This window comes from Astatotilapia calliptera, chromosome 8 (genome assembly GCF_964374335.1).
Source record: "Astatotilapia calliptera chromosome 8, fAstCal68.1, whole genome shotgun sequence".
Taxonomy (NCBI): Eukaryota; Metazoa; Chordata; class Actinopteri; order Cichliformes; family Cichlidae; genus Astatotilapia; species Astatotilapia calliptera.
This window is the reverse complement of record NC_137429.1, coordinates 9,051,112-9,072,325: the sequence shown is the minus strand read 5'-3', so window position 1 is coordinate 9,072,325 and position 21,214 is coordinate 9,051,112. Positions and strand designations below refer to the sequence as shown.

The 21,214-nt window shown below is 41.7% G+C and overlaps 2 protein-coding genes and 2 non-coding genes across 13 annotated transcripts; 1 reads left to right on the top strand and 3 right to left on the bottom strand.

Moving 5' to 3' along the window:
- Nucleotides 1-112: 112 nt before the first annotated feature.
- On the bottom strand, nt 113-194 carry trnal-aag (transfer RNA leucine (anticodon AAG)). The gene has a single exon. It is a non-coding gene; the product is annotated as a tRNA-Leu (tRNA).
- Nucleotides 195-1,157: 963 nt separating this feature from the next.
- On the bottom strand, nt 1,158-14,031 carry eef2k (eukaryotic elongation factor 2 kinase). Of its 10 annotated transcripts, none has more exons than XR_013910938.1 (20): nt 13,770-14,031; nt 12,931-13,190; nt 12,395-12,460; nt 11,276-11,376; nt 8,075-8,135; nt 7,954-7,991; nt 7,055-7,226; nt 6,340-6,489; nt 6,116-6,248; nt 5,901-6,028; nt 5,217-5,421; nt 4,401-4,459; nt 4,100-4,177; nt 3,817-3,873; nt 3,519-3,615; nt 2,904-3,035; nt 2,502-2,690; nt 2,289-2,413; nt 1,948-2,126; nt 1,158-1,737 (listed from the first exon to the last, which is right to left on the bottom strand). XR_013910938.1 is itself a non-coding variant. In XM_026178303.2 (20 exons), exons 2-20 carry the CDS (start codon nt 13,177-13,179, stop codon nt 1,628-1,630), a joined length of 2,298 nt encoding a protein of 765 aa, XP_026034088.2. In that variant the 5' UTR covers nt 13,180-13,190; nt 13,770-14,031; the 3' UTR covers nt 1,158-1,627. The 10 variants fall into 10 exon arrangements, 8 of the variants coding, with proteins under 8 accessions (XP_026034088.2, XP_026034089.2, XP_026034091.2 ...); XM_026178303.2 differs by having other exon boundaries at nt 3,550-3,615; XM_026178304.2 differs by having other exon boundaries at nt 3,550-3,615; nt 12,931-13,219; nt 13,770-13,910.
- Nucleotides 14,032-14,802: 771 nt separating this feature from the next.
- Nucleotides 14,803-14,884, top strand: trnal-uag (transfer RNA leucine (anticodon UAG)). The gene has a single exon. It is a non-coding gene; the product is annotated as a tRNA-Leu (tRNA).
- Nucleotides 14,885-15,235: 351 nt separating this feature from the next.
- Nucleotides 15,236-19,794, bottom strand: tha1 (threonine aldolase 1). Its single transcript, XM_026178330.2, has 7 exons — nt 19,432-19,794; nt 18,122-18,205; nt 17,947-18,035; nt 17,676-17,861; nt 16,556-16,693; nt 16,261-16,453; nt 15,236-15,995 (listed from the first exon to the last, which is right to left on the bottom strand). The coding sequence occupies exons 1-7, from the start codon at nt 19,718-19,720 to the stop codon at nt 15,688-15,690; spliced, it is 1,287 nt and encodes a 428-aa protein (XP_026034115.1). The 5' UTR covers nt 19,721-19,794; the 3' UTR covers nt 15,236-15,687.
- Between the last annotated feature and the right edge of the window lie 1,420 nt (nt 19,795-21,214).

Sequence of the window (21,214 nt, the reverse complement as noted above, 5' to 3'; positions counted from 1 at the left end):
TACGCTGTTCATTCATAACCAACTACCCCTAGGTATTACCTAGGTATTACTTGTGGACAATTTAAGTTTTCAGATAAAATTGTTTCGCGAATAGAACGGGAAAAACATATTCTGGCAGCGGTGGGATTCGAACCCACGCCCCCGAAGAGACTGGAGCCTTAATCCAGCGCCTTAGACCGCTCGGCCACGCTACCGTTGTGATAAAATACATTGAAACAGAGGCTAATAGCAAATATAAAGCCTCCTGACTATAAAGTTTGGGTTGTACCCGTTTTAAATGGACTTCAGACAAAAATGATGTAATATGAAATCCAAGGACATGCAAAATATACCCTGAAGTCTCCTGGGAAATTAAAAATTGTGTTTTTTATTATTGCACTTCTATTAAGTTCGTTTTTTGAGACTGCAGCAGCAAATACAGGATAAACGTGTCCTCAATAGACAGAGAGGAGCCGTTACAGACTTTAACTTCAAATCACGTCTGCAGCACAGAGTCAGCCTTGCTAATCAGCTTCCTAGTGTGAGTGGAGCTGCTGTTAAGACAGATAGCTACAACAAAAAAAGTGCACGTCGTACGTACGTCATCTGTTTGAAAACCTCATGTTTATTTTGAAAAAAATTACTCTTGCCATTGTGGTCAATTAAAATATACTACAGCTTAATCTTTTTCTTAGTTGACCATCAAAATTTTCTTTCAAGGGATTTGCTTTGCCCATGTGGGCCACTGCATATTTCTTGTAAGCGGATTTTGGGGGCTTCTTTCTTTGTTGGACCCTCTCAGTTCATGATGTAAAACCTGCACTACAGCAGTTTACAGTTCATCACAGGCTTGAAACTTAGCGATTCCAGATTATACCGACCAATCTTCCTCTTCTCTGAGGATAATAGTATGGGTCTTCTTCCAGAACTTGGCAAAGTGGTGACATATCTCTGAGCTCCGGGATCAGAGAAAACTGCAAAGAAAAACAAGACTAGTGAGCTGAAGCATTTACTTGTTTTCTTTTGTCCCATAACCAATCTGACTGCAAATTAACTTATTTTAGTTAATGGTGCAAAAAACTAAGGTAAATTGTTTCTGTTATGACACTCACAAAACACCCTCATTTTAGGTTACAAGAGTCCTTCCACTAGTTAGAAAAATCACAACAGGATCATGATTGGTAAAAAGAAAGGCAAACTTTTATTTTACAGTTTCATATTCCAAGCACTTTTCTTTATCACACATATTCTCTTAAACATAAACATGTTAACATCTGCGTCAAAATAAGTAAATCTTTTTTTGATAGGTCAGACCTTTTCATTCATAGAATCACATTAACTTAACTCTAAAGGTTAATATAGACATGAAATGAAAGAAATGAGGAGCCAGGAAATCTAGCTTTACAACCATACAGAAAGAATCCTGAAGATAAAAGTCTGATGCTGAATGGCTCAACACACACCAAACGCGCACACAAACAAACCACCAACACCAAAAAAATCTGTCATAAAAACAGTAATGTAAACTGAAGTCATTCAGGTTTTACCCAGAATGTGTAAAAAAAACAAAAAAAGAAAGAAAAACAGCCACACATCAAGTCTCGTGGCCTTTTTGGAGGTTAAAATAAATCTCTTTTATGTTGTGGAGTTACTCCTCCATTTGTGCCCAGGCTTCTTCAGCTTTCATGTAGTACTGGTTAGCCAGTCGACCCTTCATGGCCGCCATGGCGGCTTCTGCAGCTTCAGTAAAAAGGTCACCTGCAGGAGAGAGACAGAATGAGATGTTACAGGCAGTCGCTCCACCAAACAGAAATGAACCCCAACCCCACGACCATCATGTGAGACTAAAGCTTCTCCGTGCCACAGATCAAAATCACAAGCCCTACTGCTTCACTGGGAAAACGGTCAGACAGAAACTGGTGTACGATTTCTTGAAGTTAAAATTCTGCACTCGGCATCGGGTTGAACCTGCTCTCTGTGGGTCTGCGGCGAGGTTGTGGCCTCCCTCCTGGTACATCTCTGCCTCTCTGGCCAGCAGAAGGTGGCGAGGCTCGTCCTGGGTCCCATCGAACTCTCCTCCTTCGTCGTAGTCCATCATGTTCAGCGCACTGTTGTACCAGTGAACCGCCTCGGCCCAGTCCTGCTTTCTGTGAAGGCGAAAGGATAAAATGCTTTAACTCACAAATCACCACCACTTAAAAAAAGCAACTGTAAAAATCCAACCGGCCACAAGAGGGAAGTACTATCAAGCAAAGGCAGGATTCCTACGTTTTACCTGAAACATCTGCTTTGAATGAACCTTCACTCACCTGTCAGCAGACAGACCGACTCCAGTATCAAAGGCTCTGGCCACTATGATCATAGAAGATCTGTCGCCAGCCTCAGCAGCCTGCAGCAGATACTTGAAACCTCTCATCCTGTTTCCTGCATTATCCTGCCAACAACACACACACACCAGAATATAAAGCCACCCTGTGAAGTTAAGCTCAACAAAAGAAAGGAAAATAGATGGCGCACAGTACCTCCAGCTCCATGTCTGGCAGTATATGATGAGGTAGCTGCAGACAGCACTGTCCCAAAGCTACGATGGCCTCCAGTTCTCCACACATGGCAGCTCTCTCCAGGTGGTACATGGCCGACTCCTGGTCCCATTGTTCGTCCTTCTCGCAGAAACGACCCGCTTCGTGGTACCGGACCATAGCCAAGTGGACCTGGGTGGGAGATAAAGAATATAAGTGCTTGAAGCATGCAGAGCTGCCTCATTGTGTTTGGTTTGCGATAGGAGGAGTTTGGACTGAACTGAATGCTTAGAATCAAAGAAAGATTTCAAAAATTGTAACAATGTAAGTGTTTTTAGTGTTGGTGGGACCAGAGTTAAATAGTGGCACGGAAACATTAAATTAACTAATGTTTCCTCCTCTTACTTTTCCAAGAATCGACTGGCCGATCTTCTTCTGCAGCAGATTGTTGAGTCGTTCCACCTCGGTGGCCACACAGGAAGGTCGGTGGACGTGAGCGCGGGATGAGTGATAGAAGGTCCACTTCTCCTCGGTCAACTGAACAGAAGCAGGCACCAAAGATCCAAGAAAGAAGAAAAGGACAAAAAAAGTTACCATCTGATATTCACTGCAAGAAATATATTATGGTTGAAAAGCCACACTGCAGTCTCAGAGGTGTACCCATCCAGGAAAGTCTGCTTTGAGCTCAGAGATGGATGAGTACATCCCTGTTAATGCAAAAGGAGCGCACATACAGACACACACACAGTTATAGAAGTGAGAATAAGCGGGATGGCAGAGCAGGCGAAGGTAAAGGAGGTAGATGGTGTTTCAGTTCCAAGTATCACTTTTTATCTCCATTTGTATTTTCCAATTGTTTTCGTTCACTAAATAAATAAAGCAGGCGTCAACAGGAAAATAGCGACAGCGAGTTCAATCCACACAAATCGGAACCGTTTGAAAAGCAGAGCCATCATGCTGGAGGCAAACATTATGCTTCACGGCTAAAAAAAGACTGCAAAGCGCTGCACAGGGAAACACCTGGCTCAGGAGCTTCCATGCAAATAATCACCCATTCGTTGTCAGGAGTGTTTGAGTTTAAGTTCGCAGAGACTCTTGGAGGAGCTACCATCTTCCTCTAGTGAGGGGAAACAAAGTAGGAGGAGTGGAATTAGAGGAGAGGTAAGGAGGGGCTTTCATGGTTAAACAAGTGATGGGAAAACAAAAGTAAAGATGATGTTCAAAGGGAAATTAAAGTAGGGTTATTTGATTAAAGTGGTGATGATGATGATTATGAACGAGGTGAGGAAGGGATTTAGGGATATTTATGTTTCTTTACCCGTCTGACACTTTCCTCGTCCGATTCTGAATATTGTCTGTTGTAGCGATGATGGATCTATGTGACAATATGACACGGACTGTAAAACCAGCCGTCACGAAATCTAACAAGTGTTGAATAAGTGCATCGACGGGGCATGATGAAGCTCATTTCAGGTAATATGCAAGAGGACGTTCACAAACTGGATCCAAAAGCGGGATTTGGATCACAGGAAAAATACATTTAATGATTAACTAAAAGCTTCCTCTGTCCATTTCTGTTGAGCAGTGACAAAAATCTTTACCCCGTCTATGTGGTCATTTGGGTCTCCTTCACTCCTCCTCTCGCTCGGGTAGCCGCTGTCCCCGCCGTTTTCTGATTCCTAAAGACAAAAATTAAGACAAGAATTTCTGATTCCTGGTGGTAAACTTTTGTCAACAAGTCAGCTACACAGATATAGTTTTAAATAATGTAAGTAATGCTGTTAATCAATGTGAAGCTTGGGGTTGGGGGAGTGATGATGCAGCGCTCTTTGTTTTTTTAAATGTGCTTTCTTTCATTGCTTGTGCTGGTTAGAGCCACTCTCACCATCAGTTTTTACTTACCCTGTGTTCGCTTGTGTTGCTTATTCTGTCGTGTTCATACATTCCGATAAAAGACGAGCCTGTAAAATTGAAATAAAATGCAAAACCACTCACCACTTTAGCTCCTCAGTATGTAAGCTATGTCTGAATACTTGTGTATCTCAAGATATCTCTAGATACCTCTGCTAGCAAATTTCCAGTAACATACAATGACATAAATGTCTATACTAATCTGTCTACTAACTCGACATGAGTACTGTCAACGCTGAAATCCTCCTTCTGGCTAAAAATAGATTATTGGTTCCTCTTGTTTTGCACATGTGACCATGTCACTGTCAATACTTTGTCCAAGTACTCTTAGTGCACTTTATTTATACGTAGTCGTCAGTGTGAATGCTTTTATTCATTCAAATTAACGAGAAAATGGGAAAATACCAGATCTGAGAATGAATCACAACATGGACTGTATATGAAAGATGGACATGTTACTGCCATAACCTGCCATACTAGCAAGGGGGATTCCTCTGGTTGTAAAAAACTTTCCAGTTACATAGAAGTCTCTGCTCACATGATTTGCGATCTCAGTAAACACATTCCTGATGGGTTTAAGAACTCTATCACTACTTTTAAGCTTCATTTAATAAATCAAATAAAACATGTGGTTCTAGTTAGAATCAAATAGAGCGATGAGGCAATTGATTCACGTCTCGCTCGTTACATCCCTTTTTAAAATACCAAGAGCTTCATGACTGGACTTTGCTAACTACTATGTCCATTTTTATATATACAGTAACATTTTCTGTGGGTCTTGCTTGCATTTACTGATTGCTAACTTGCCTATAGAGCCAGCTGCAGTTGGGGGGGAGCAGGGAAGGATGAGAGGGGAGCAGGGGATCGATTCCATGTCGCTCATGCTCTCATCTGCAGACGAGGTCTCAGACAGGCGGGATAGGAGCGGAGGCGCCCGGCTGGCCGACATGGTGCGAACACGAGGAGAACCGCAGTGCTCCTCTGAGCCTCTCAGCACAGTCTGGGCTGACTTCTACAATGAGAAAAAAAAAAAGGAAGAAAGATGAAAATAAAAAGAGGAAGAACTCAGAATTTCTCTTTCTTTTTGTTCTCTGCTCTTTTAAGCCACAGACCAACATCTTCTACCAGGATATAAACTTTCAGCAGACATTCATGCCTAAATATGGAAACTGTGAGCAAAGTGAGATACAGCTGCAAGCAGCAATGAGGAAGCCAAACAGCTCAGCAGAACAAGTGGAAGAGGAAGCTTTTGTGAGTTTGGCTTTCCAAAAGAAAGAAAAGCAAAAAACCCAAACTGGTCCACACAGGAAGTGATTCGCTCTCACACCACTTTGCTACTGATGGTTGTTTGTTTCCAGGTAATAAACCAACCAATAAGTATAGGTAATAAATATAACCCCCCCCCCAAACTATTCCTACTGCTGCTACTTCTACTTTAAAGGCTGCTGATTTCAGCCCCTAATATTTAAAGCATGATTAAAACATAATTACGAGCAGTTTGTTGGTGCCGTCCAGCTGGGACATCTCCGCAGGGGAAATGTCGAAAGGCGTCAGGCCCATGCTTTTGCAGATCTTGTTACACAGATGCGAGTGGAAGAACAGGGCCATGCCTCGCACACCTGAAACACAGGTGTGATCAGGTTGAAGCTTTTTAAACACTTACTGATCTAAGTTTGTAGCAGCAGTTTGCTGAAAGGTAAGCATACCTAGATTTCCGTCTCCAAAGTCGGTCCCCTTCGCTGTGTGGATCTGAGGGTCGGTGTAGAGATCGCCGACTCCCTGGATGTCCACCACGATCAGCTGGTGGCCCGACCGCTCAAAGCTGAAGTGACTGAAGGCCTGACGGAGAAAAGAGGGAAATTATATTTGACTGTGTCTTCAGCTTGTGTCTTTAGCATGTATTCATACCACTCCACAGGCGACCACTCACCTGTGGAGTGAGGCGGATGTTGTCGTCCCTGACAAAGCCAGAATTGGAGTTGTACTTGATGTACTTGCCCTCGATGTAATGCTCCAGGTGGAAGAGAGGTTTACTGGGTCGGTTTGTCATCTCCACCACACACATCTGCATGATGTCCACCTGAGGATTTAAAACGGAACGAGGATTACGAGGCATCATCTGATTCTGATACTGGGGGGTGAGGGTGATAAGAGATGACAGGAGGCAACTTAAGATAAGACCCGGATCTTTTAAAAATATTGGTAAATGTACAAATATATACCTGCAAGCGAAAACTGAAGGCTCCAGAGTTCACTAAATGCTCCGTTACAGACAGTTTTTTCTGGTCTTGGCTCTGTATGGTGTCACTGAGAGCCGATTTCCCTAATATGGTCATCTCTGAAGCCCCACCCACCTGCTGTTCAAGTCTTCTGTTTGTGAGGGGCAGCCAATCATAAGAAAGTTAACTCAAAGTGGGAGCAGCTAAAGGGTCAGCATAAGATAATAAAAGGAAAATAATTTTCATTTAATTGGAAATCACATTTGAGTCTTTTCTCAACCGCTTATCCGAATAGTATATAAATATTTGAAAAAAAAGAAAGAAAAAAAAAAGAAAAGAAGCACCAATCAGAGGCCAGTACGTCTTCCCAAACTCTTTCTGTTGACTTCCCCTGATTTTATCGATACCACCTCATTTCTCCCGTACCTGTTTGGGAGGTCGGTGGCGATTGTACTCCTCGCCCCAAAGTTTGGCCTCCATCTGCAGCCTGACGTCCTCAAAGTAAACATTTCTATCCACCGTCTCCATGTAACGCTTGGCCACATAGTTGGACGCCGACTTCCAGTTGCTGCTGTGTGAGAAATTCGACAACTTCTTCCTGCAGGGTAAACGGATCACAGTAAATCTACATTACTTTAAAGATAAAGAAACTCCCTCGCTGCTTTAAATCTTAATAAAAATACATAAATAAAGCCTTCTTCATAAATAATAGATATCAGATGTGCCCCAAGTGATCTCAGGTCACAGAAGAAAAACTGATTTAAATCCACATGTGTATAAATCCAAGAGGAAAAACATGCTTCTTTTTTAGGACCTTTAATGTTTGTGCTGGTGGATGCTGGGAGATTTATTTTTAAACGGAAAATAACTAAAGTGTGTGTGTGTGTGTGGGGGGGGGGGGGGGGGGGGGTGTTGATTGATGGCTCTCTTACATTCCCAACATAACAGACGATTGACCTTTAACAATTAGAGTGTTAGGCTTTTTCTCTGGGATTCTGCAGTGCCATGCAAAAGCCAGTGCAGCCGTGATGGCGCCGCCCACTGCGATTTTAACCAATTAACATCCAGGGAACCAATACTATGAGAAAGAGTTAAAAATGAGCTCCATGTCCCGCCACAAGAGACTTCACAGAGCCCGTTTAGCGTGTTTCTCAGAAAATAATGAACATGTCAGCTGCTGCTATCCTGACAGAGAAATGTGAGGAATGTTGACCTGCGCTGCTTTCTAATTTAAGTCAGACATTTTCCTCTGTTTTGTTTACAAAGAGACCAGAACGTCATGAGGGCAACAGTCATTAGATAAGAAGCGATGAATATAGACTCACGCTCTGAAGCACTCCCTCATGGCCCCTTTCCCAAAAGGCTGTGAGAAACAAGACAAGGGGACATAAATTAGATGAGAGAGAAAGACACTGTGAGTTCCTAAAGTAAAGTGAGGTGTAGTACCTGTGTACCCATCTTCATGTGGATCTGGTCTTGAACCCATTCCCCTGTAACGGCATTGTACCTGTGAAGATGAACAGCTATATTAATTATCTATTTAATTACATACTATTAAAAATTTAAAAGAGGATTTGACATCTATGTATTTAAAAAAATAAAAATTAAAAAAAAATTAAAAAAAACCTCGAATACTTCAATCTAACCCAATCAGAATGTCTGCATTTGAAAGAGGCAGCAGGATTTCATGAGTGAGCGACTCCAAAATAGTGTATATAGAACGGGTGTAATTCTGAGAGGTTTTGAGTAGTTTTGAGAATAGGACAGAATAAAAAACAGTATCCAAATTTTTCAGGGAGATTTGAGGGAGATATGACCCATTAAAAACCCCCAAAAACGAACAAAACAGTAAAGCTACTTATTTCTGCAAATTTTTTTAAACTTTCAGCATTACGATTTTACATTATTTTGACAGTTGTAGATAATTTTGTAAGGTTTTAAGAGAATTTAAGACACAACAGTCCACAGCAGAAATGTTGTATAATGCATAGCAAATGCAGTAATTTAAAAAAACAAAAAAACAAAAAAAAAAAAACCCGAAGATGCGAGGATCGCCGTTTTGTTTTGCAAAACAAAAATCAACTATAAACTTATGTTTTTTAACATGCGAATAATATGAGTTAACAACATTTAGGCTTTTTAACGTTTAAAGTATTAGCAGCTACTAACACGTTGTTCAGCTGACTTAACAACGTGCACAGCACTTCTGTGAAGAAGTGGGTTTGGTGATAATGTAAAACAGGAACACTGACATTTAGCTTCTGTAACCTCTGCTGTAACCCGATGTGCACCTCCCTGTAAATATAACTATTCATCACACTGGCAGACTGGACAGGAAAAAAAAAAATGGAGGTGGACATTTCTTTTTAATAATTAAACGAACAATGAACTGAGAAAAAACGTGAAAGTAGAATAAATTTTAGGTGTAGCCAAATCTATCAGCGTCTGCTCGTCTCCCACTGGTGTAAATTTCACTGAGTAGCTTTAAAGGATTCCAAAAGCAATGAATACTCGCTCATGTATCTGCAGCTGCCCGTGTATGATCCCCGCCTGAGTGTACTTCAGCTCTGCAATCGTGTCTTCTTGCTGTGACACATCTGTGGCTCATGTTTTTTGTTGTTTTTTTTAGTCACAGAGCAGCACGGCTGTGCCGGGAGAAGATGTCCGTGTTTATTTTCTCAGATTGTTTTCCACCTATTACTTTGTTAATCATTCACAGGCCCATCGCCTCGCTGACCTGCCTTTTTGAAGCCATTCCCCTCCCTCGATCAATAACCCAGCACACCGAGAAAACAGAGATAAAACTATTCATCACAGAAGTTATTTAAGCTTCTTACTTCTGTTCATGTTTGCCCAGTGCAGTCTCTCCATCAGCAGCCCATTAATTATTCTTATCAAGGAAGCACATGCAAGCATCGAGTTTCCTTTGCACACAAAAACAACAAGGAGAGAAGAATGTAGCAGGGAGGGAACGACTTTTCATTTAAGGTCATTTTGACCTCTCTTATTCATTTTGTTTCGGACTGACGTTATTTTGGAGTGGAGGGAGTTGACTATAGTGATATAAATGTGGGTGTGAACACTATCAGACAGGATCAGACTGTCTGTTTGGCCCGTCTGGGCGTGTGTCCCGAGTTAATGTATGCTGGATGTACTAAAAGTGCAGCTGCACGTCCTAAAACTCTAAACTCTATTTTTCCGCCCACGGAAAAACGAGCCCTGTTCCCTTTCCAACATCTAATCTCTGCTTTAGGAACGCAACGTACTATGACTTTCATCCCACTGAGTTCCTCCTGCAGGGGGGCAAAGAGGAGTGAGGTTACACGAGGGTAAAATTAGCACATGTAATGGGAGCATGAGGGCAAATCCCACCCCTGACGATCCCTCCTCCCCCGCAGTCAAATACAAGCTCTCCGTCTGGTTACGTAACGGGATTTTTCCTCCTGCTTTTTGTCCGCACCCAGTGAACTCATGTGTGCTTCTGCAGTTTGGACTGTGAGAGCTGTTCATGCAGCAGCCACAGGATTCTGTGGTCATAATATCTGGATGCACATTCAGCATCACACCCAAGTTCATGGGGCCAACAGACGCCAGAGATGTTTGTGTACAGTTAATAATAGCAGAGCATCACTGACCGAGATATGAGCAACAGAGAATAAATGAGGTCTGCTGTCGGTTCAAGACGAGCCCAAACAACTCATTGAAATGATTTAAAACTACTCTTTTTCATACTTTTACAGATATACACAAAGGCCGAGATCACTTTTTCCTCATATCTATAAAAATTGATGCTCTACTGCTTTTCATTTGCATAATAGGCAGTTATTTTCGGTGGAAAAACTAAAAAGAAGAAAACACTGCACACCTCCAGCTCACCACCAAACTTAACGACTAGGAGAAGAACATAAAGCTCTAAAGGGTTGGATATCTTCCTCAGCAGTTACTGCAGACCACAAACTGAGCCAAAGGAGGGCAAATATTACTCACATGACTGTCACATTTTTGCTGTATACGTCGATAAGCAACAGTATGCGAACATTTCAGTCATTTCAACTTCATTTAAAGCTTGTTGCACTGGCTCCTGAGTGGTTAAAACATCAGTAAATGCAGATTTAATTTGAATTTCCTGATTGACAAACAATGTTATGATTACAGACTGGCTGCATTTTAAATTTATTAGGTTAAGATTTAGCTGTTTTTCCTGGCACAGAACTTGCTTTTTGGGAGATATTACACTTGCATGCACAATCTGTAAAAGCAGATTTATTCACGTATGATTTCTGACCATTTGCTGAACAAAAATGTCTGTTTATCTCTGTAAATGGAATCTAAATCAACAGAGATTACGTTAAAAACATGATTTTGTATCAGTTCTGTTTAATTTTCTTGTATTCAGGCCAAAACCTCTTGGGTGGAGGGCCCAAAATAACCCCATTCAGAAAAATAAGCTGCACACAGCAATATTCTCACACAACAGGAAAAACACTGCTGAAATTGATGATCTTGTTCTGGTACTTTACATGCTGGAACAAGCCCTACTTAACTGAACACTTGTTGAAGCACAGTGTAAACACTCAAAGGGTCAAACAGAAGAGGTCAAATCTGCTGTGAAAGAGTTTCATCTTTGCCACAAAGTCAAAGTCAGACCTGTAACGAATGCAGGGTTCAGTCGCTATCTCCTCCAGGTGAAACTGCGCCCAGGGGTCGGGCATCGCTTTTGCCTTTTCGATAGCGTGCAGCCATGTTGCCTGGTAGAAAAACAAGACAGAGAAATATAAAGATCTTATGAGCTCGGGAGCAGAATAAAAGTCAGTTTCTCACATCAGGATTGCTCGAACACAGAAGAAAGAGGGGAAGCCCTTCCATGCAAAGCTGTTTAATCTGCACAATAAAAGCAGTTCTAAGCCAGTCTGTTCTCTTTACTCAACAATGCATGCATTGTTTTTTCTGCAATTATTATCAGCTCTCAAATTGAAATCTATAATGTCACGATTTCTGCATTAAAGGGCTCTCCCTCTCGATTTAGGGAGTCAAAACAACCACGTGGCTCACAACAAAGCACACAAACATGAAGCAGACACTGAAAACAAATACCACAGGAGAATGAAGCCATGGTAAAATTATGAGTGGATTTCTGGGCTGTAAGGTCGCCGTAAATAAAATAATTTACAGCTACCTTAAAGTGAACATGTGCAGTTTTCAAAAAAATAACTTGAATCAGATGTCACGAGTAAGCTAAATCTGTTAGCAAGTAACCCAAGCCTTGGCCCAACCTACGCTGCTCAGCAGCACGTCCTCCTCGTGCACCACTGCTCACAGTCCAGCAGATGTCTTTCTATTTAGAGTGAGGAAGGAGCAGCACTTATGTTGAAGAGCAGGGGTGCCCAATCCCAGTCCTCGAGAGCTACCGTCCTGCAGCTTTTAGATGCATCCCTACTCCAACACTTCAGCATGCCATCGTGTTTGGCAAAGGCCTGATAACAAGCCATTCATTTGATTCAGCTGTGTTGGAGTAGGGATGCATCTAAAAGCTGCAGGATAGTAGCTCTCGAGGACTGGGATTGGGCAGCCCTGTTGAAGAGGAACAGGCGACACATGTTTATCCATAAAATAAAAAATAAAATAAAAAGATCCGGAAGGGATGAAGTGGTTAAAAGTAAAAGCAGGGAGAGGCAAATTGAAGGGCAGAGTGAGGAGCTGGAGGCGTGGATGGTCAGTGGTATAAAAGGGAGAGAAGGAAAAACCAAGATTTAGATCCAAACATACCCGTGCACTCTCAGACAAAACCTTGTACGATCGATGTCCTGCCACTGTATCTGTTTCTTTTTCGTTCTATGCAAAAAAAACAAACAAACAAGAAAACGGATCCTTTATCATCAACAGGAAATGTATGCAACATCACTTTAGATAACATTAACAGCCAGGAGGCTCTGAAACAGCAACACCACCGCCACACAAAAATTTAAAGAGCCGCGCGCACTGAATCGAGCTTTTGTTGCAGCTCCCTGCTGATGTGGAGAGAGAGAGAGCCGTGTTTACACACATCATAATCACGAGGTGAAACCGCTCTCTGCTGCTTCCTGTCAGAAAGTACATTTAAATAAAAGGTGGGTTGACCAGCGCTTCACTCGATCAAACACATAAACACACACGTTGAAATACCAGACGAGCCACACAGAACGTGTGTGCAGGCATGCGCGTATCATCACACCTTAAAAGGCAAACAGAAACATTGCAGAACTGAGAGGTGGGATGATGCATCAGCACAACAAACTGTCATATCCCCACGTCTTATATCTCACCCTGTACATGAAGTTGGATTTAGGGAGCGAGTTTGACAGCTGCCGTGTGTAAACCAGGTTTTTAAGGTGGCTGCACACTTCTTTGGCCGAATCGTCCAGGATGGGGCAGATGAAGTGGTCTTCGTCATCATCCTCGCTGGCGTTGGACTCGCTGAGGGAGGATGCTCTGTGTTTGAGGGCACTCCGCTGGGCAGAGGGTCTCTTGGCGCTGCCATCCTCCTCCATGCTGAACATGAGTTCGTCCTCCATGGTTTCTGTTGCTGTTTTGACAACAGAGTGTGAGAATGGACTGGAAGTAGGGAAAAAACAGTCACATGCAGAGTGCACAGTCAGGGAACCAGGTGACAGCCATGTTAGTGTATGTCCAAAACAAGCATGGATCATGGCTGCACAACTCTTACACCAAATGTGAGGACTTCAAAGGGGGCCAGACCTTCACATTTGAGTTACAGCCATATATTTCATTCAACAACACACATCATGGGAGCTCTAAGTTATCAGTAAGGCTACCAGCAATCAAAAGCATTTCCATTCATTTTATCTGTGTTATCTAGCAAGTCAGTCGGTCCTTCTGTAATCAAAGGTTACTGTGCTCTGAGAGTTTTAAAGTAGGAGCACAGGAATGCACACTCAAGAACATGCTTCTGCAGGTTCAATGTGCCCCCCACGTTGTAAAACATCTAGCAGCAGCCATTCCTGTTGTACAACTACAGCATGCAGCAGTGGAGTTTCCTACAAAGAATCATCTTCTAATTTAATCTATCGCGACCTGCTGTTAGATATGTTATAGTAAAAGTATTAAATGACCAGCCAATGAATAATCGGATGTAAAGACACACCTCTAATCCCTCAATCTTGACAGACTGTGACAGCAAATCCAGTCACCTCGGTCTTCTTCCGTCTCTCGGTATTGGTTTGCACTTAAATAGTCAAGGCTCCAGGAGCAGGAGTTCACCCCTCCTCTGAGACCAAAACAAGAGTGGATGCCTCCTAGTTCTCCGTGGTATCCTCAAGGTCCGGGACGTGCCTGGCGCAGGGCTTTTGTTCTTGTTCCGTCCACCACGGCGAAGGCTTCCCTCCGCACGTATCGCAGTGTTCTCTGTTGGCCACGCCCCTGCGTCCTGCTGCGTTCAGGACGGTCGGAAATAGAATTATAAATCGGAAATGAGTGTTTAGCGGTAAGGAAGAAAAGACTTCTGACAGGTCTCAATTAGATCTGGCAAACAAATAAAAACAGCGTAAGTAGCAGTAGTTAAAATTATTATCGTACAGCCAGGCCGCAAAAGCAAAATTGTGTACTTTCACAGGAGCATTTGACAGTACCACGAGCAGAACCGTTTGTACCGTCCTCCAAAGTGCCACTCCAAGCAATGGTTGCCTAGCTAAACAGGCCACGTATGGCAGCACGGAGGTTCATCGGAAACTTTACGACCGCACTTACATGCCATTTAATAGCTATCGTGCAGGTGACAAGCCAAACATCCTTGCAAATATTTACTTGTTTAACAGGGCCCCAAAATGGCTTTAGCTACCTTAACAGTGGGTTGGGAGTACGTTCTTTACGTAGCTTGCCATCACCAGTGTGTGAATGGGTGGGTGATTGTGTATAGTGTAAAGCGCTTTGGGGTCCTTAGGACCAAGTAAAGCGCTATACAAATACAGACCATTTACCATTCTTTAGCTCTTATTAAAAATATTAGCAGTGCCTTATCCGTCCAGGGCTTCAGTGATAACTACAAATTTATTATGTGCTCGAAGAAAGTTATTAGTATTAGTAGTAGTAGTGAAACTACACCATCAATGGTATAACGTGAATAAGAACATAATGTTTCCTGTCATATAAATAGATATGTGTCTGACGTGTGGTATCACGGTAGCGTGGCCGAGTGGTCTAAGGCGCTGGATTTAGGCTCCAGTCATTTCGATGGCGTGGGTTCGAATCCCACCGCTGCCAGATCTTTTTCTTGCCTTCTTCACCACGACAAGTATTGACATATCGAATATCCTTTTTCTTTTTTGGTTATAAAAACCAGATACCCGAATTGATTTCCACTTTTTTGTTGTTGCTTATAGTCATAAAAACTCGAGGTCTGATATTGTAGTGCCATCTTGTGGCCAAAAACAAGCTTTGAGAATTTTGGAGGACACCTTAAAACAGACAGTCACCCACCACCAGGACATTTGAATGTTTTTTTTATTATTATTTCTTTAATTTCTGATGATTTGGGCCTTTTCTGCACCACTTTATGATGATGGAAACACCTGTGAGTAAATAAGAACATACAAATGAGGTGACAAATGCTTCTTAGAAGCTTCTTTCATGTTTTTATTATTGCTTTTATTTACATTTGAAAAAATAAAGAAAGTCAGCGGTAATAAGTTTCCAAATTTGTTGTCAGATTTCTAAAGTTTGCTGAAGTTTAAGCGAGTACAGAAATATGGGTCATTTTCCAACAGAGTCCTCAATATTATATTCATTAATATAATATAAAGAATGTATAGTAATGATTAATATAAATTCTTACAGAGAGCTGCACAGTTAAAATGGACGAAGGTCTTCATCATCTGTGCCCTTTGTTGTATTTGCACCCATCTCTTTAATAAAAGATAAATCATAAGGGCGCAAAATAAAATTCAAGACACTGTGCTTAATTACATTTAACAGATTCACATGCTTGTAGAAGTGTTTGTCCCATTTTTCACAGTCTACATTACTCTGTAATCATTCTAAGATTAGGTTTCATCCTGACTTGGGTTTCACTGGGCCCTGATATTTTCCATCACATGCTGAGAAACCACAAACTGCATTTTCTGGATGGCCAGCTGAGTGTCTTCAGGAGAAATCCCAAGATGCCACACGGCCCTGACAGAGTTCCCAAAATGAGGGTACATGAGAACCTGTATCCCCTGCCCGAGTGCAGCCTCCTCACTCTCGCTAACCTGAGCCATGTGGTCACAGAACTCGCGGGGACTCAAACTGAGATCCTGCAGGCGGAAACGCAGGATATTTGTCTCCACGGCAGCCAAGTCAACAGCGAACAAGTTAGGATTGCAGTCGAGAAGAGCTGAGCGTGGAGAAGAAACAAGCTAATTACACAAAGTAGTAAAGTGGGAGCCAGTAAAGTATTTAATTTTCATTGAAGGGTATTCATGTAAAATCAGTCAAATTCCAGTAATTTGAGCCTCTAGAACTCAGGAAACATTCACTATATAAAGGTAAGATTTTGCATGGCTTCATTAAACATACTAAAGTTATTGCATAAAAAAACAGCAGATCCTGAGGAAGTCACGTGGATTGAATTTTCATGGAATAACCAGGTAGTTACTCACCTTGAGCAAACATTTTTGCATTGCTGTGATCCTCCTCCAGTCTTCCAATCATATTCTGTAAGGAGAGTTTTCCAGCTGCTGCCAGTATGCCAGCCTGCCGCATTCCCCCACCGAGTGCTTTGCGACACCGTACCGCTCTGGATATGAAGTCCTTGGGTCCAGCCAGCACGGTACCAACTGGGGCGCCCAAACCCTGATACACACCCAGGATTTTGATTGTTACATTAATCCAGTTTCACCTTGGTTAAGAAGAATCTTGACTTTGTGTGTGTGTGTTTATATACTTCAAACCCACCTTGGAGAGGCACACACTAACAGTGTCTGTGTGCTGCAGTATGGCAGATGGAGGCACTCCCTGAGCTACAGCGGCGTTCATTACCCGGGCTCCGTCCATGTGAACGGACAGACCATATCGATCTGCTAAAGCACGCACCTTAAACATGGAAACAAACCATCCAAACATCACATCATTAAATTTTTAATAAGGCACGAATCACTATTGCTTTTGCATCAAAATGTGGCAATCAGCATGACTCTGTAAATAATACATTTCAATGGGAAATCTTCCTGCCGGAGACTACGAGTCTACAACAAAGTCTCCGGGGATACATCCCCATGGCAACCAAGAAAAGGTATCTTTAATAATAATTGAAGAAATTTAATTAACAATGTATTTCAAATGATAACCAAATGTATATGACCCAAACTGTGGTCTCTGCTGCGAGCAGTGAAATGATTCACGCCACCCTACGTCCGTACTACTTTGGCTAACACGCTGTACTGAACAGGGAGCACAAGGAGAGAACATATTTCTCCAATATTAGCTTTTCTGTTCTGTTAAATACAGAATTTCATTCAAAATCTTTACCTTTAAACACAAAGTTCTAAATAATAAGACCCCATCATAGCCTTAAGACCTCATAGTATCTTATCATCCCAGTGGAGCACTTTAGTTTCGACCTACAGGGTTTCTTGAAGTTCTTGGAGGCTGTAAAAGCCTCTCCTGAGGAACCAGCTCCTGCTTTGAGTTCAGGTGACAGACAGACACCCTTTCTATTTTTAAGATTAAACTTAAAACTTTCCTTTTTGAAAAGGCTTATAGTTGGGTCTGGATCAGGTGACCCTGAAGCATCAGTTAAGGAGCTACTTTGCTGGAGATCTCAGGCAGCACTGTGTTAAAATCAGGCATGAGTCACCGAAAGCACTGCATGGGCTCAGGAACATTTCTAGAAATCACTGCCTATGAACATTGTGCCGTCCACAAATGCAGGTCAAAACTCTATCAAAGAAGAATCCATATGAACACATAATCCAGAAACACTGACATCTTCTCTGAGACAAAGCTCGCTTAAATTGGACTGATGCAAAGTGGATCTGGAGTCAGACTAATCAAAGTGAAAGTCATGCACACACACCTCCTGCAGAAAAGCCAGAGGTAGCACACGTCCACCTTGAATGTTGTGCGTGTTTTCCACACATACGAGCCGTGATCGTGGGTAATGGGGGTCTGGGTAACCGTGGCGTATCTTTGACTCCAGCTGCTCCAGGTCAAACGTCCCATCGGGGAGCGTGGTCACCGTGGTGGAGTGCACGCCAGCCAGCTGTATCAACACAACAAATACACACACACTCTTGTCTAGTTACAAAAAAAACCCATCATAGATGAAGCTGCTGCGGCACACTCACCTGAGCGCTACCTCCTTGCTCGTAGATGTGTAAATGGGACAAGTCCCCCACGATTACCTCGTCGCCCCGCTCCCTGCAGTGCACCATCACTGTTGGATGAAATGGAGGCATGTTTGCGACCATCCAGGACTAGTTAAGACTAATTCACACACTGCCAGGTGAAAGCAAAACTGACCTGCAATGAGATTACTCATCGTTCCAGAGGGGACGAACAGGGCGGCCTCCATCCCGAACATATCTGCTGCGATTTTCTGTAACTCTGCAGACATCACGCTTTACGTTTGAGCAGCATTTCACATACAAAAATGCAAAGACTTTAGAAGACTGCAGTGCAGTAAACCATTTCTCTAGTCATGGTTCAAAGGACAGAGAGGATTTTGTCATATAGACTGCAAAGTCAGCATAAAGACCTTTGTTTTACTTGGAGAGAGTTTTGTCTGCATGATAGTTGATTTAAGTGACTTTGAACGTGGCACAGCTGTTGGTGGCAGACAGGCTGAAACTGCTGACCTGGTGGGATTTTCTCACACAATGATCTCTAGAGTTTACAGAGAGTTGTCTGAAAAAGAGAAAATGTCCAGTGAGCAGCGGTTCTCTGACTGAAAATGCCTTGTTGGTGTCAGAGGAGGTTTTATTGTTTGGAAATGTTTAGTTTTAGTTGAGTTCTTATCAGTTTCAGTGATACTTTTCTTCTTTTAAGTATTACTGTATGGAAGGCTTAAGTTAAAGGCAGGTTTTAGGAAAATGATCCAAAGTTTCAGGCAGGCACCGAACTGAAAAAGACTAAAATGAAGGATATTTTGTCTATATTTATATTTTATTTTAGTTCATTTTCCAAGTTCACAAACCATTTCCGTTTTATTTTTCAAAAAAAACAAAACAAAATTTAAAAAAATTATTTTAACTAAAGTTTTTTTTTTCACACCACAATCAATTTTTAAGTTGTTAAAAAATGTCGCAAAATAGCAAATACGACAGAAATTAAAAGTCATATATGGAAATTTTTAATGTAATTTATTTATTTATTTATTTATTTATTTATTTATTTACAATTTTTACATGGTTCAATAAACTTTCCATTTTTTAAAAGGAATTTTCTGTCAATAATCTGATCATTTAAAAAATAATTAATGTAAAAGTAAGCCACACAGTACTTTTCTCGGGAATAGCACACGTTTGGGATGTGACCACTTTATAGAAGAGAAGAAAATAACTTTTTTTCTTTGTCTGTTGGTGTCTTGGTTGATCCTCCAACTGTGTGGTTAATTTGGATTACTGGGTAATCCTGTATTGGATAATCCAAGTGACCAGTGCTTGAATATGGAAACTATGGTCTGCTATATATTATTAAGAAGTAACTAAGAGGTACTAAACCAGCCTGGTGCAAATATAAAAATACACACAGACCAGACAAGGGGTCAGTTATAATTTAAAGAGAACAGAAAACCATTTAAAGCAGAATTTAACTCTTTCTTCGACTCTAACCGTTAACTGTCGGGTCTTCTCCCATCACGTCGTCTCCTACCTCGGCCTCCGCCATTGCCTGGCGCATGGCCGGACCCGGCTTGGTCACCGTGTCGCTACGGAGGTCCACCACCCGAACGTGGGCCGCCCTTCCGGGTCCAGCGTAGCTGGGCTTTCCAGAGTTGTAGTATCCCCTCGTGGAGCTGCATCCCAGCACGGAGCGGAGGGCGTTTTGGGCAGCGAGCGGTGCCACAACACCTTGATGGATGAATTTAAATAAAAGCCTGCAGGAAGATGTTTTTAACGCCATAATGGTCCCTTCTCAGTCATTTTCACTGTTATTACCGAACTTTGTATCGGTGGAGCTGTAATCGATAATCATTGACTGCAAGGGAAGTTAATGGATGACCTATAGGCGCATCCAAGTGCGCAAAGCGGCCTGGACCTCAAGATGGCGCTAAAATTCCAGCAAAGATTATTATTATTATTATTATTATTATTATTATTATTATTATTATTATTATTATTATTATTATTAGTATTATTACACACGTGTACACTCGTTAGGTTAGTCCTGGTGAGGATGAGGGGCGCGTGAAAGACATATAAACTGCATTTTATCTGAAGCAGCTCTGCTGACACTTTGTGCTTGTTAAGCACAAAAGAAAACTGAAGTTTGTTTGATGGTCTTTTCAAACTCAGCCCTTTTCTTTTCAATGCACTTTTCAAACCGTGAGCGGTCATTTTAACCACTGTTCTGTCAGGTTCTCAACATTATTTCTGCAGGGATGCGTCTGCACATTGCGCTGTCTCACTTCATGTGAAAAACAAGGGTCACATATGCACATCTACTTTATGTAACTGCATTTTTTGTCTTTTTTTCAGTTTTTGAATTATTTTTGATAATGTGTGCAGAGAAAATATATTGACAGGTGCCATGTTAAACTGCACTTGACCTGTGATGATTGCCTTCCTTGCTTAAAACATGTATGACGTTGTCTGAAGAGGATGAGAGACGAAACATCTTCATGAAGCTTAAAGAAGTCCAGTTATTTTCTTTCCAAGCTCATAGGACTATCATGATCTGGAAAACCTACATTCATGGGTCTGACTTGACTTCATTTCCTTCATTTCTGATGCATTACTTTTTTTCACAGTGGTTTAAGATGCAAATGTTGTTTTTAAGTAAAGGAAAACAAAAAAATCCAACACCAGGTGGCAATTCAACCACACTTGCCTGCTTGTTTTCATAAGTAACATTACTGCTTCTTTCATGTTCTCACTGAGGGGGGAAATGCACGTGTTTCAAATAGTCGGGGTGGTGTGTTTCCTTTATGCTCATAGATCTAGATTTCATGGAACACAGGAAACGTATCGCCTGCAACAAATGCATTTTTTCTCCCAATAAAAACATGAACCAAACAGAGAATGTATTTAGGAAACCATCGGGGCAGTTGATACATTTTTATCATAAATTTATGCCATAAATCTACACAATTCCCCAGAAGTCAAGGAAATTACAAAAATGCCCAGGGAAAGACCTGATCCCTGCTTATGAGTCTTCCCATTACCCAAAAATCTACGCCCACACCTTCTTCTCCTAAGAAATCTGCCTGTATGTTCAAAAGCGTTCACAGGGTGAATCAGCAGCCTAAAAAAAACTTTTTTAAAACAGTGTTTATATTGTTTGTAAAAGACTTATGAGGCTGTAGCTTGTGGTGCATATATTGTCCTAAACTACACAATAAACTGAGCTTTACAGGCTTCAAAAAATGACATTTATTGGGAGGTTATTTTACAAGAT

Excerpts from the sequence above, each read along its gene's own strand:
- tha1 (XM_026178330.2), bottom strand. The coding sequence starts at position 19,720 with ATGGCGTTAAAAACATCTTCCTGCAGGCTTTTATTTAAATTCATCCAT. Across the intron at positions 18,036-18,121 it reads GATGAGTAATCTCATTGCAG|TGATGGTGCACTGCAGGGAG; the intron begins GTCAGTTTTGCT and ends TTCATCCAACAG. Across the intron at positions 15,996-16,260 it reads TGCAAAAATGTTTGCTCAAG|CTCTTCTCGACTGCAATCCT; the intron begins GTGAGTAACTAC and ends CTCCACGCTCAG.
- eef2k (XM_026178303.2), bottom strand. The coding sequence starts at position 13,179 with ATGGAGGACGAACTCATGTTCAGCATGGAGGAGGATGGCAGCGCCAAG. Across the intron at positions 12,461-12,930 it reads AATCCAACTTCATGTACAGG|AACGAAAAAGAAACAGATAC; the intron begins GTGAGATATAAG and ends TTTTTTGCATAG. Across the intron at positions 4,460-5,216 it reads AACTGCAGCTGGCTCTATAG|GCTCGTCTTTTATCGGAATG; the intron begins GCAAGTTAGCAA and ends TCAATTTTACAG.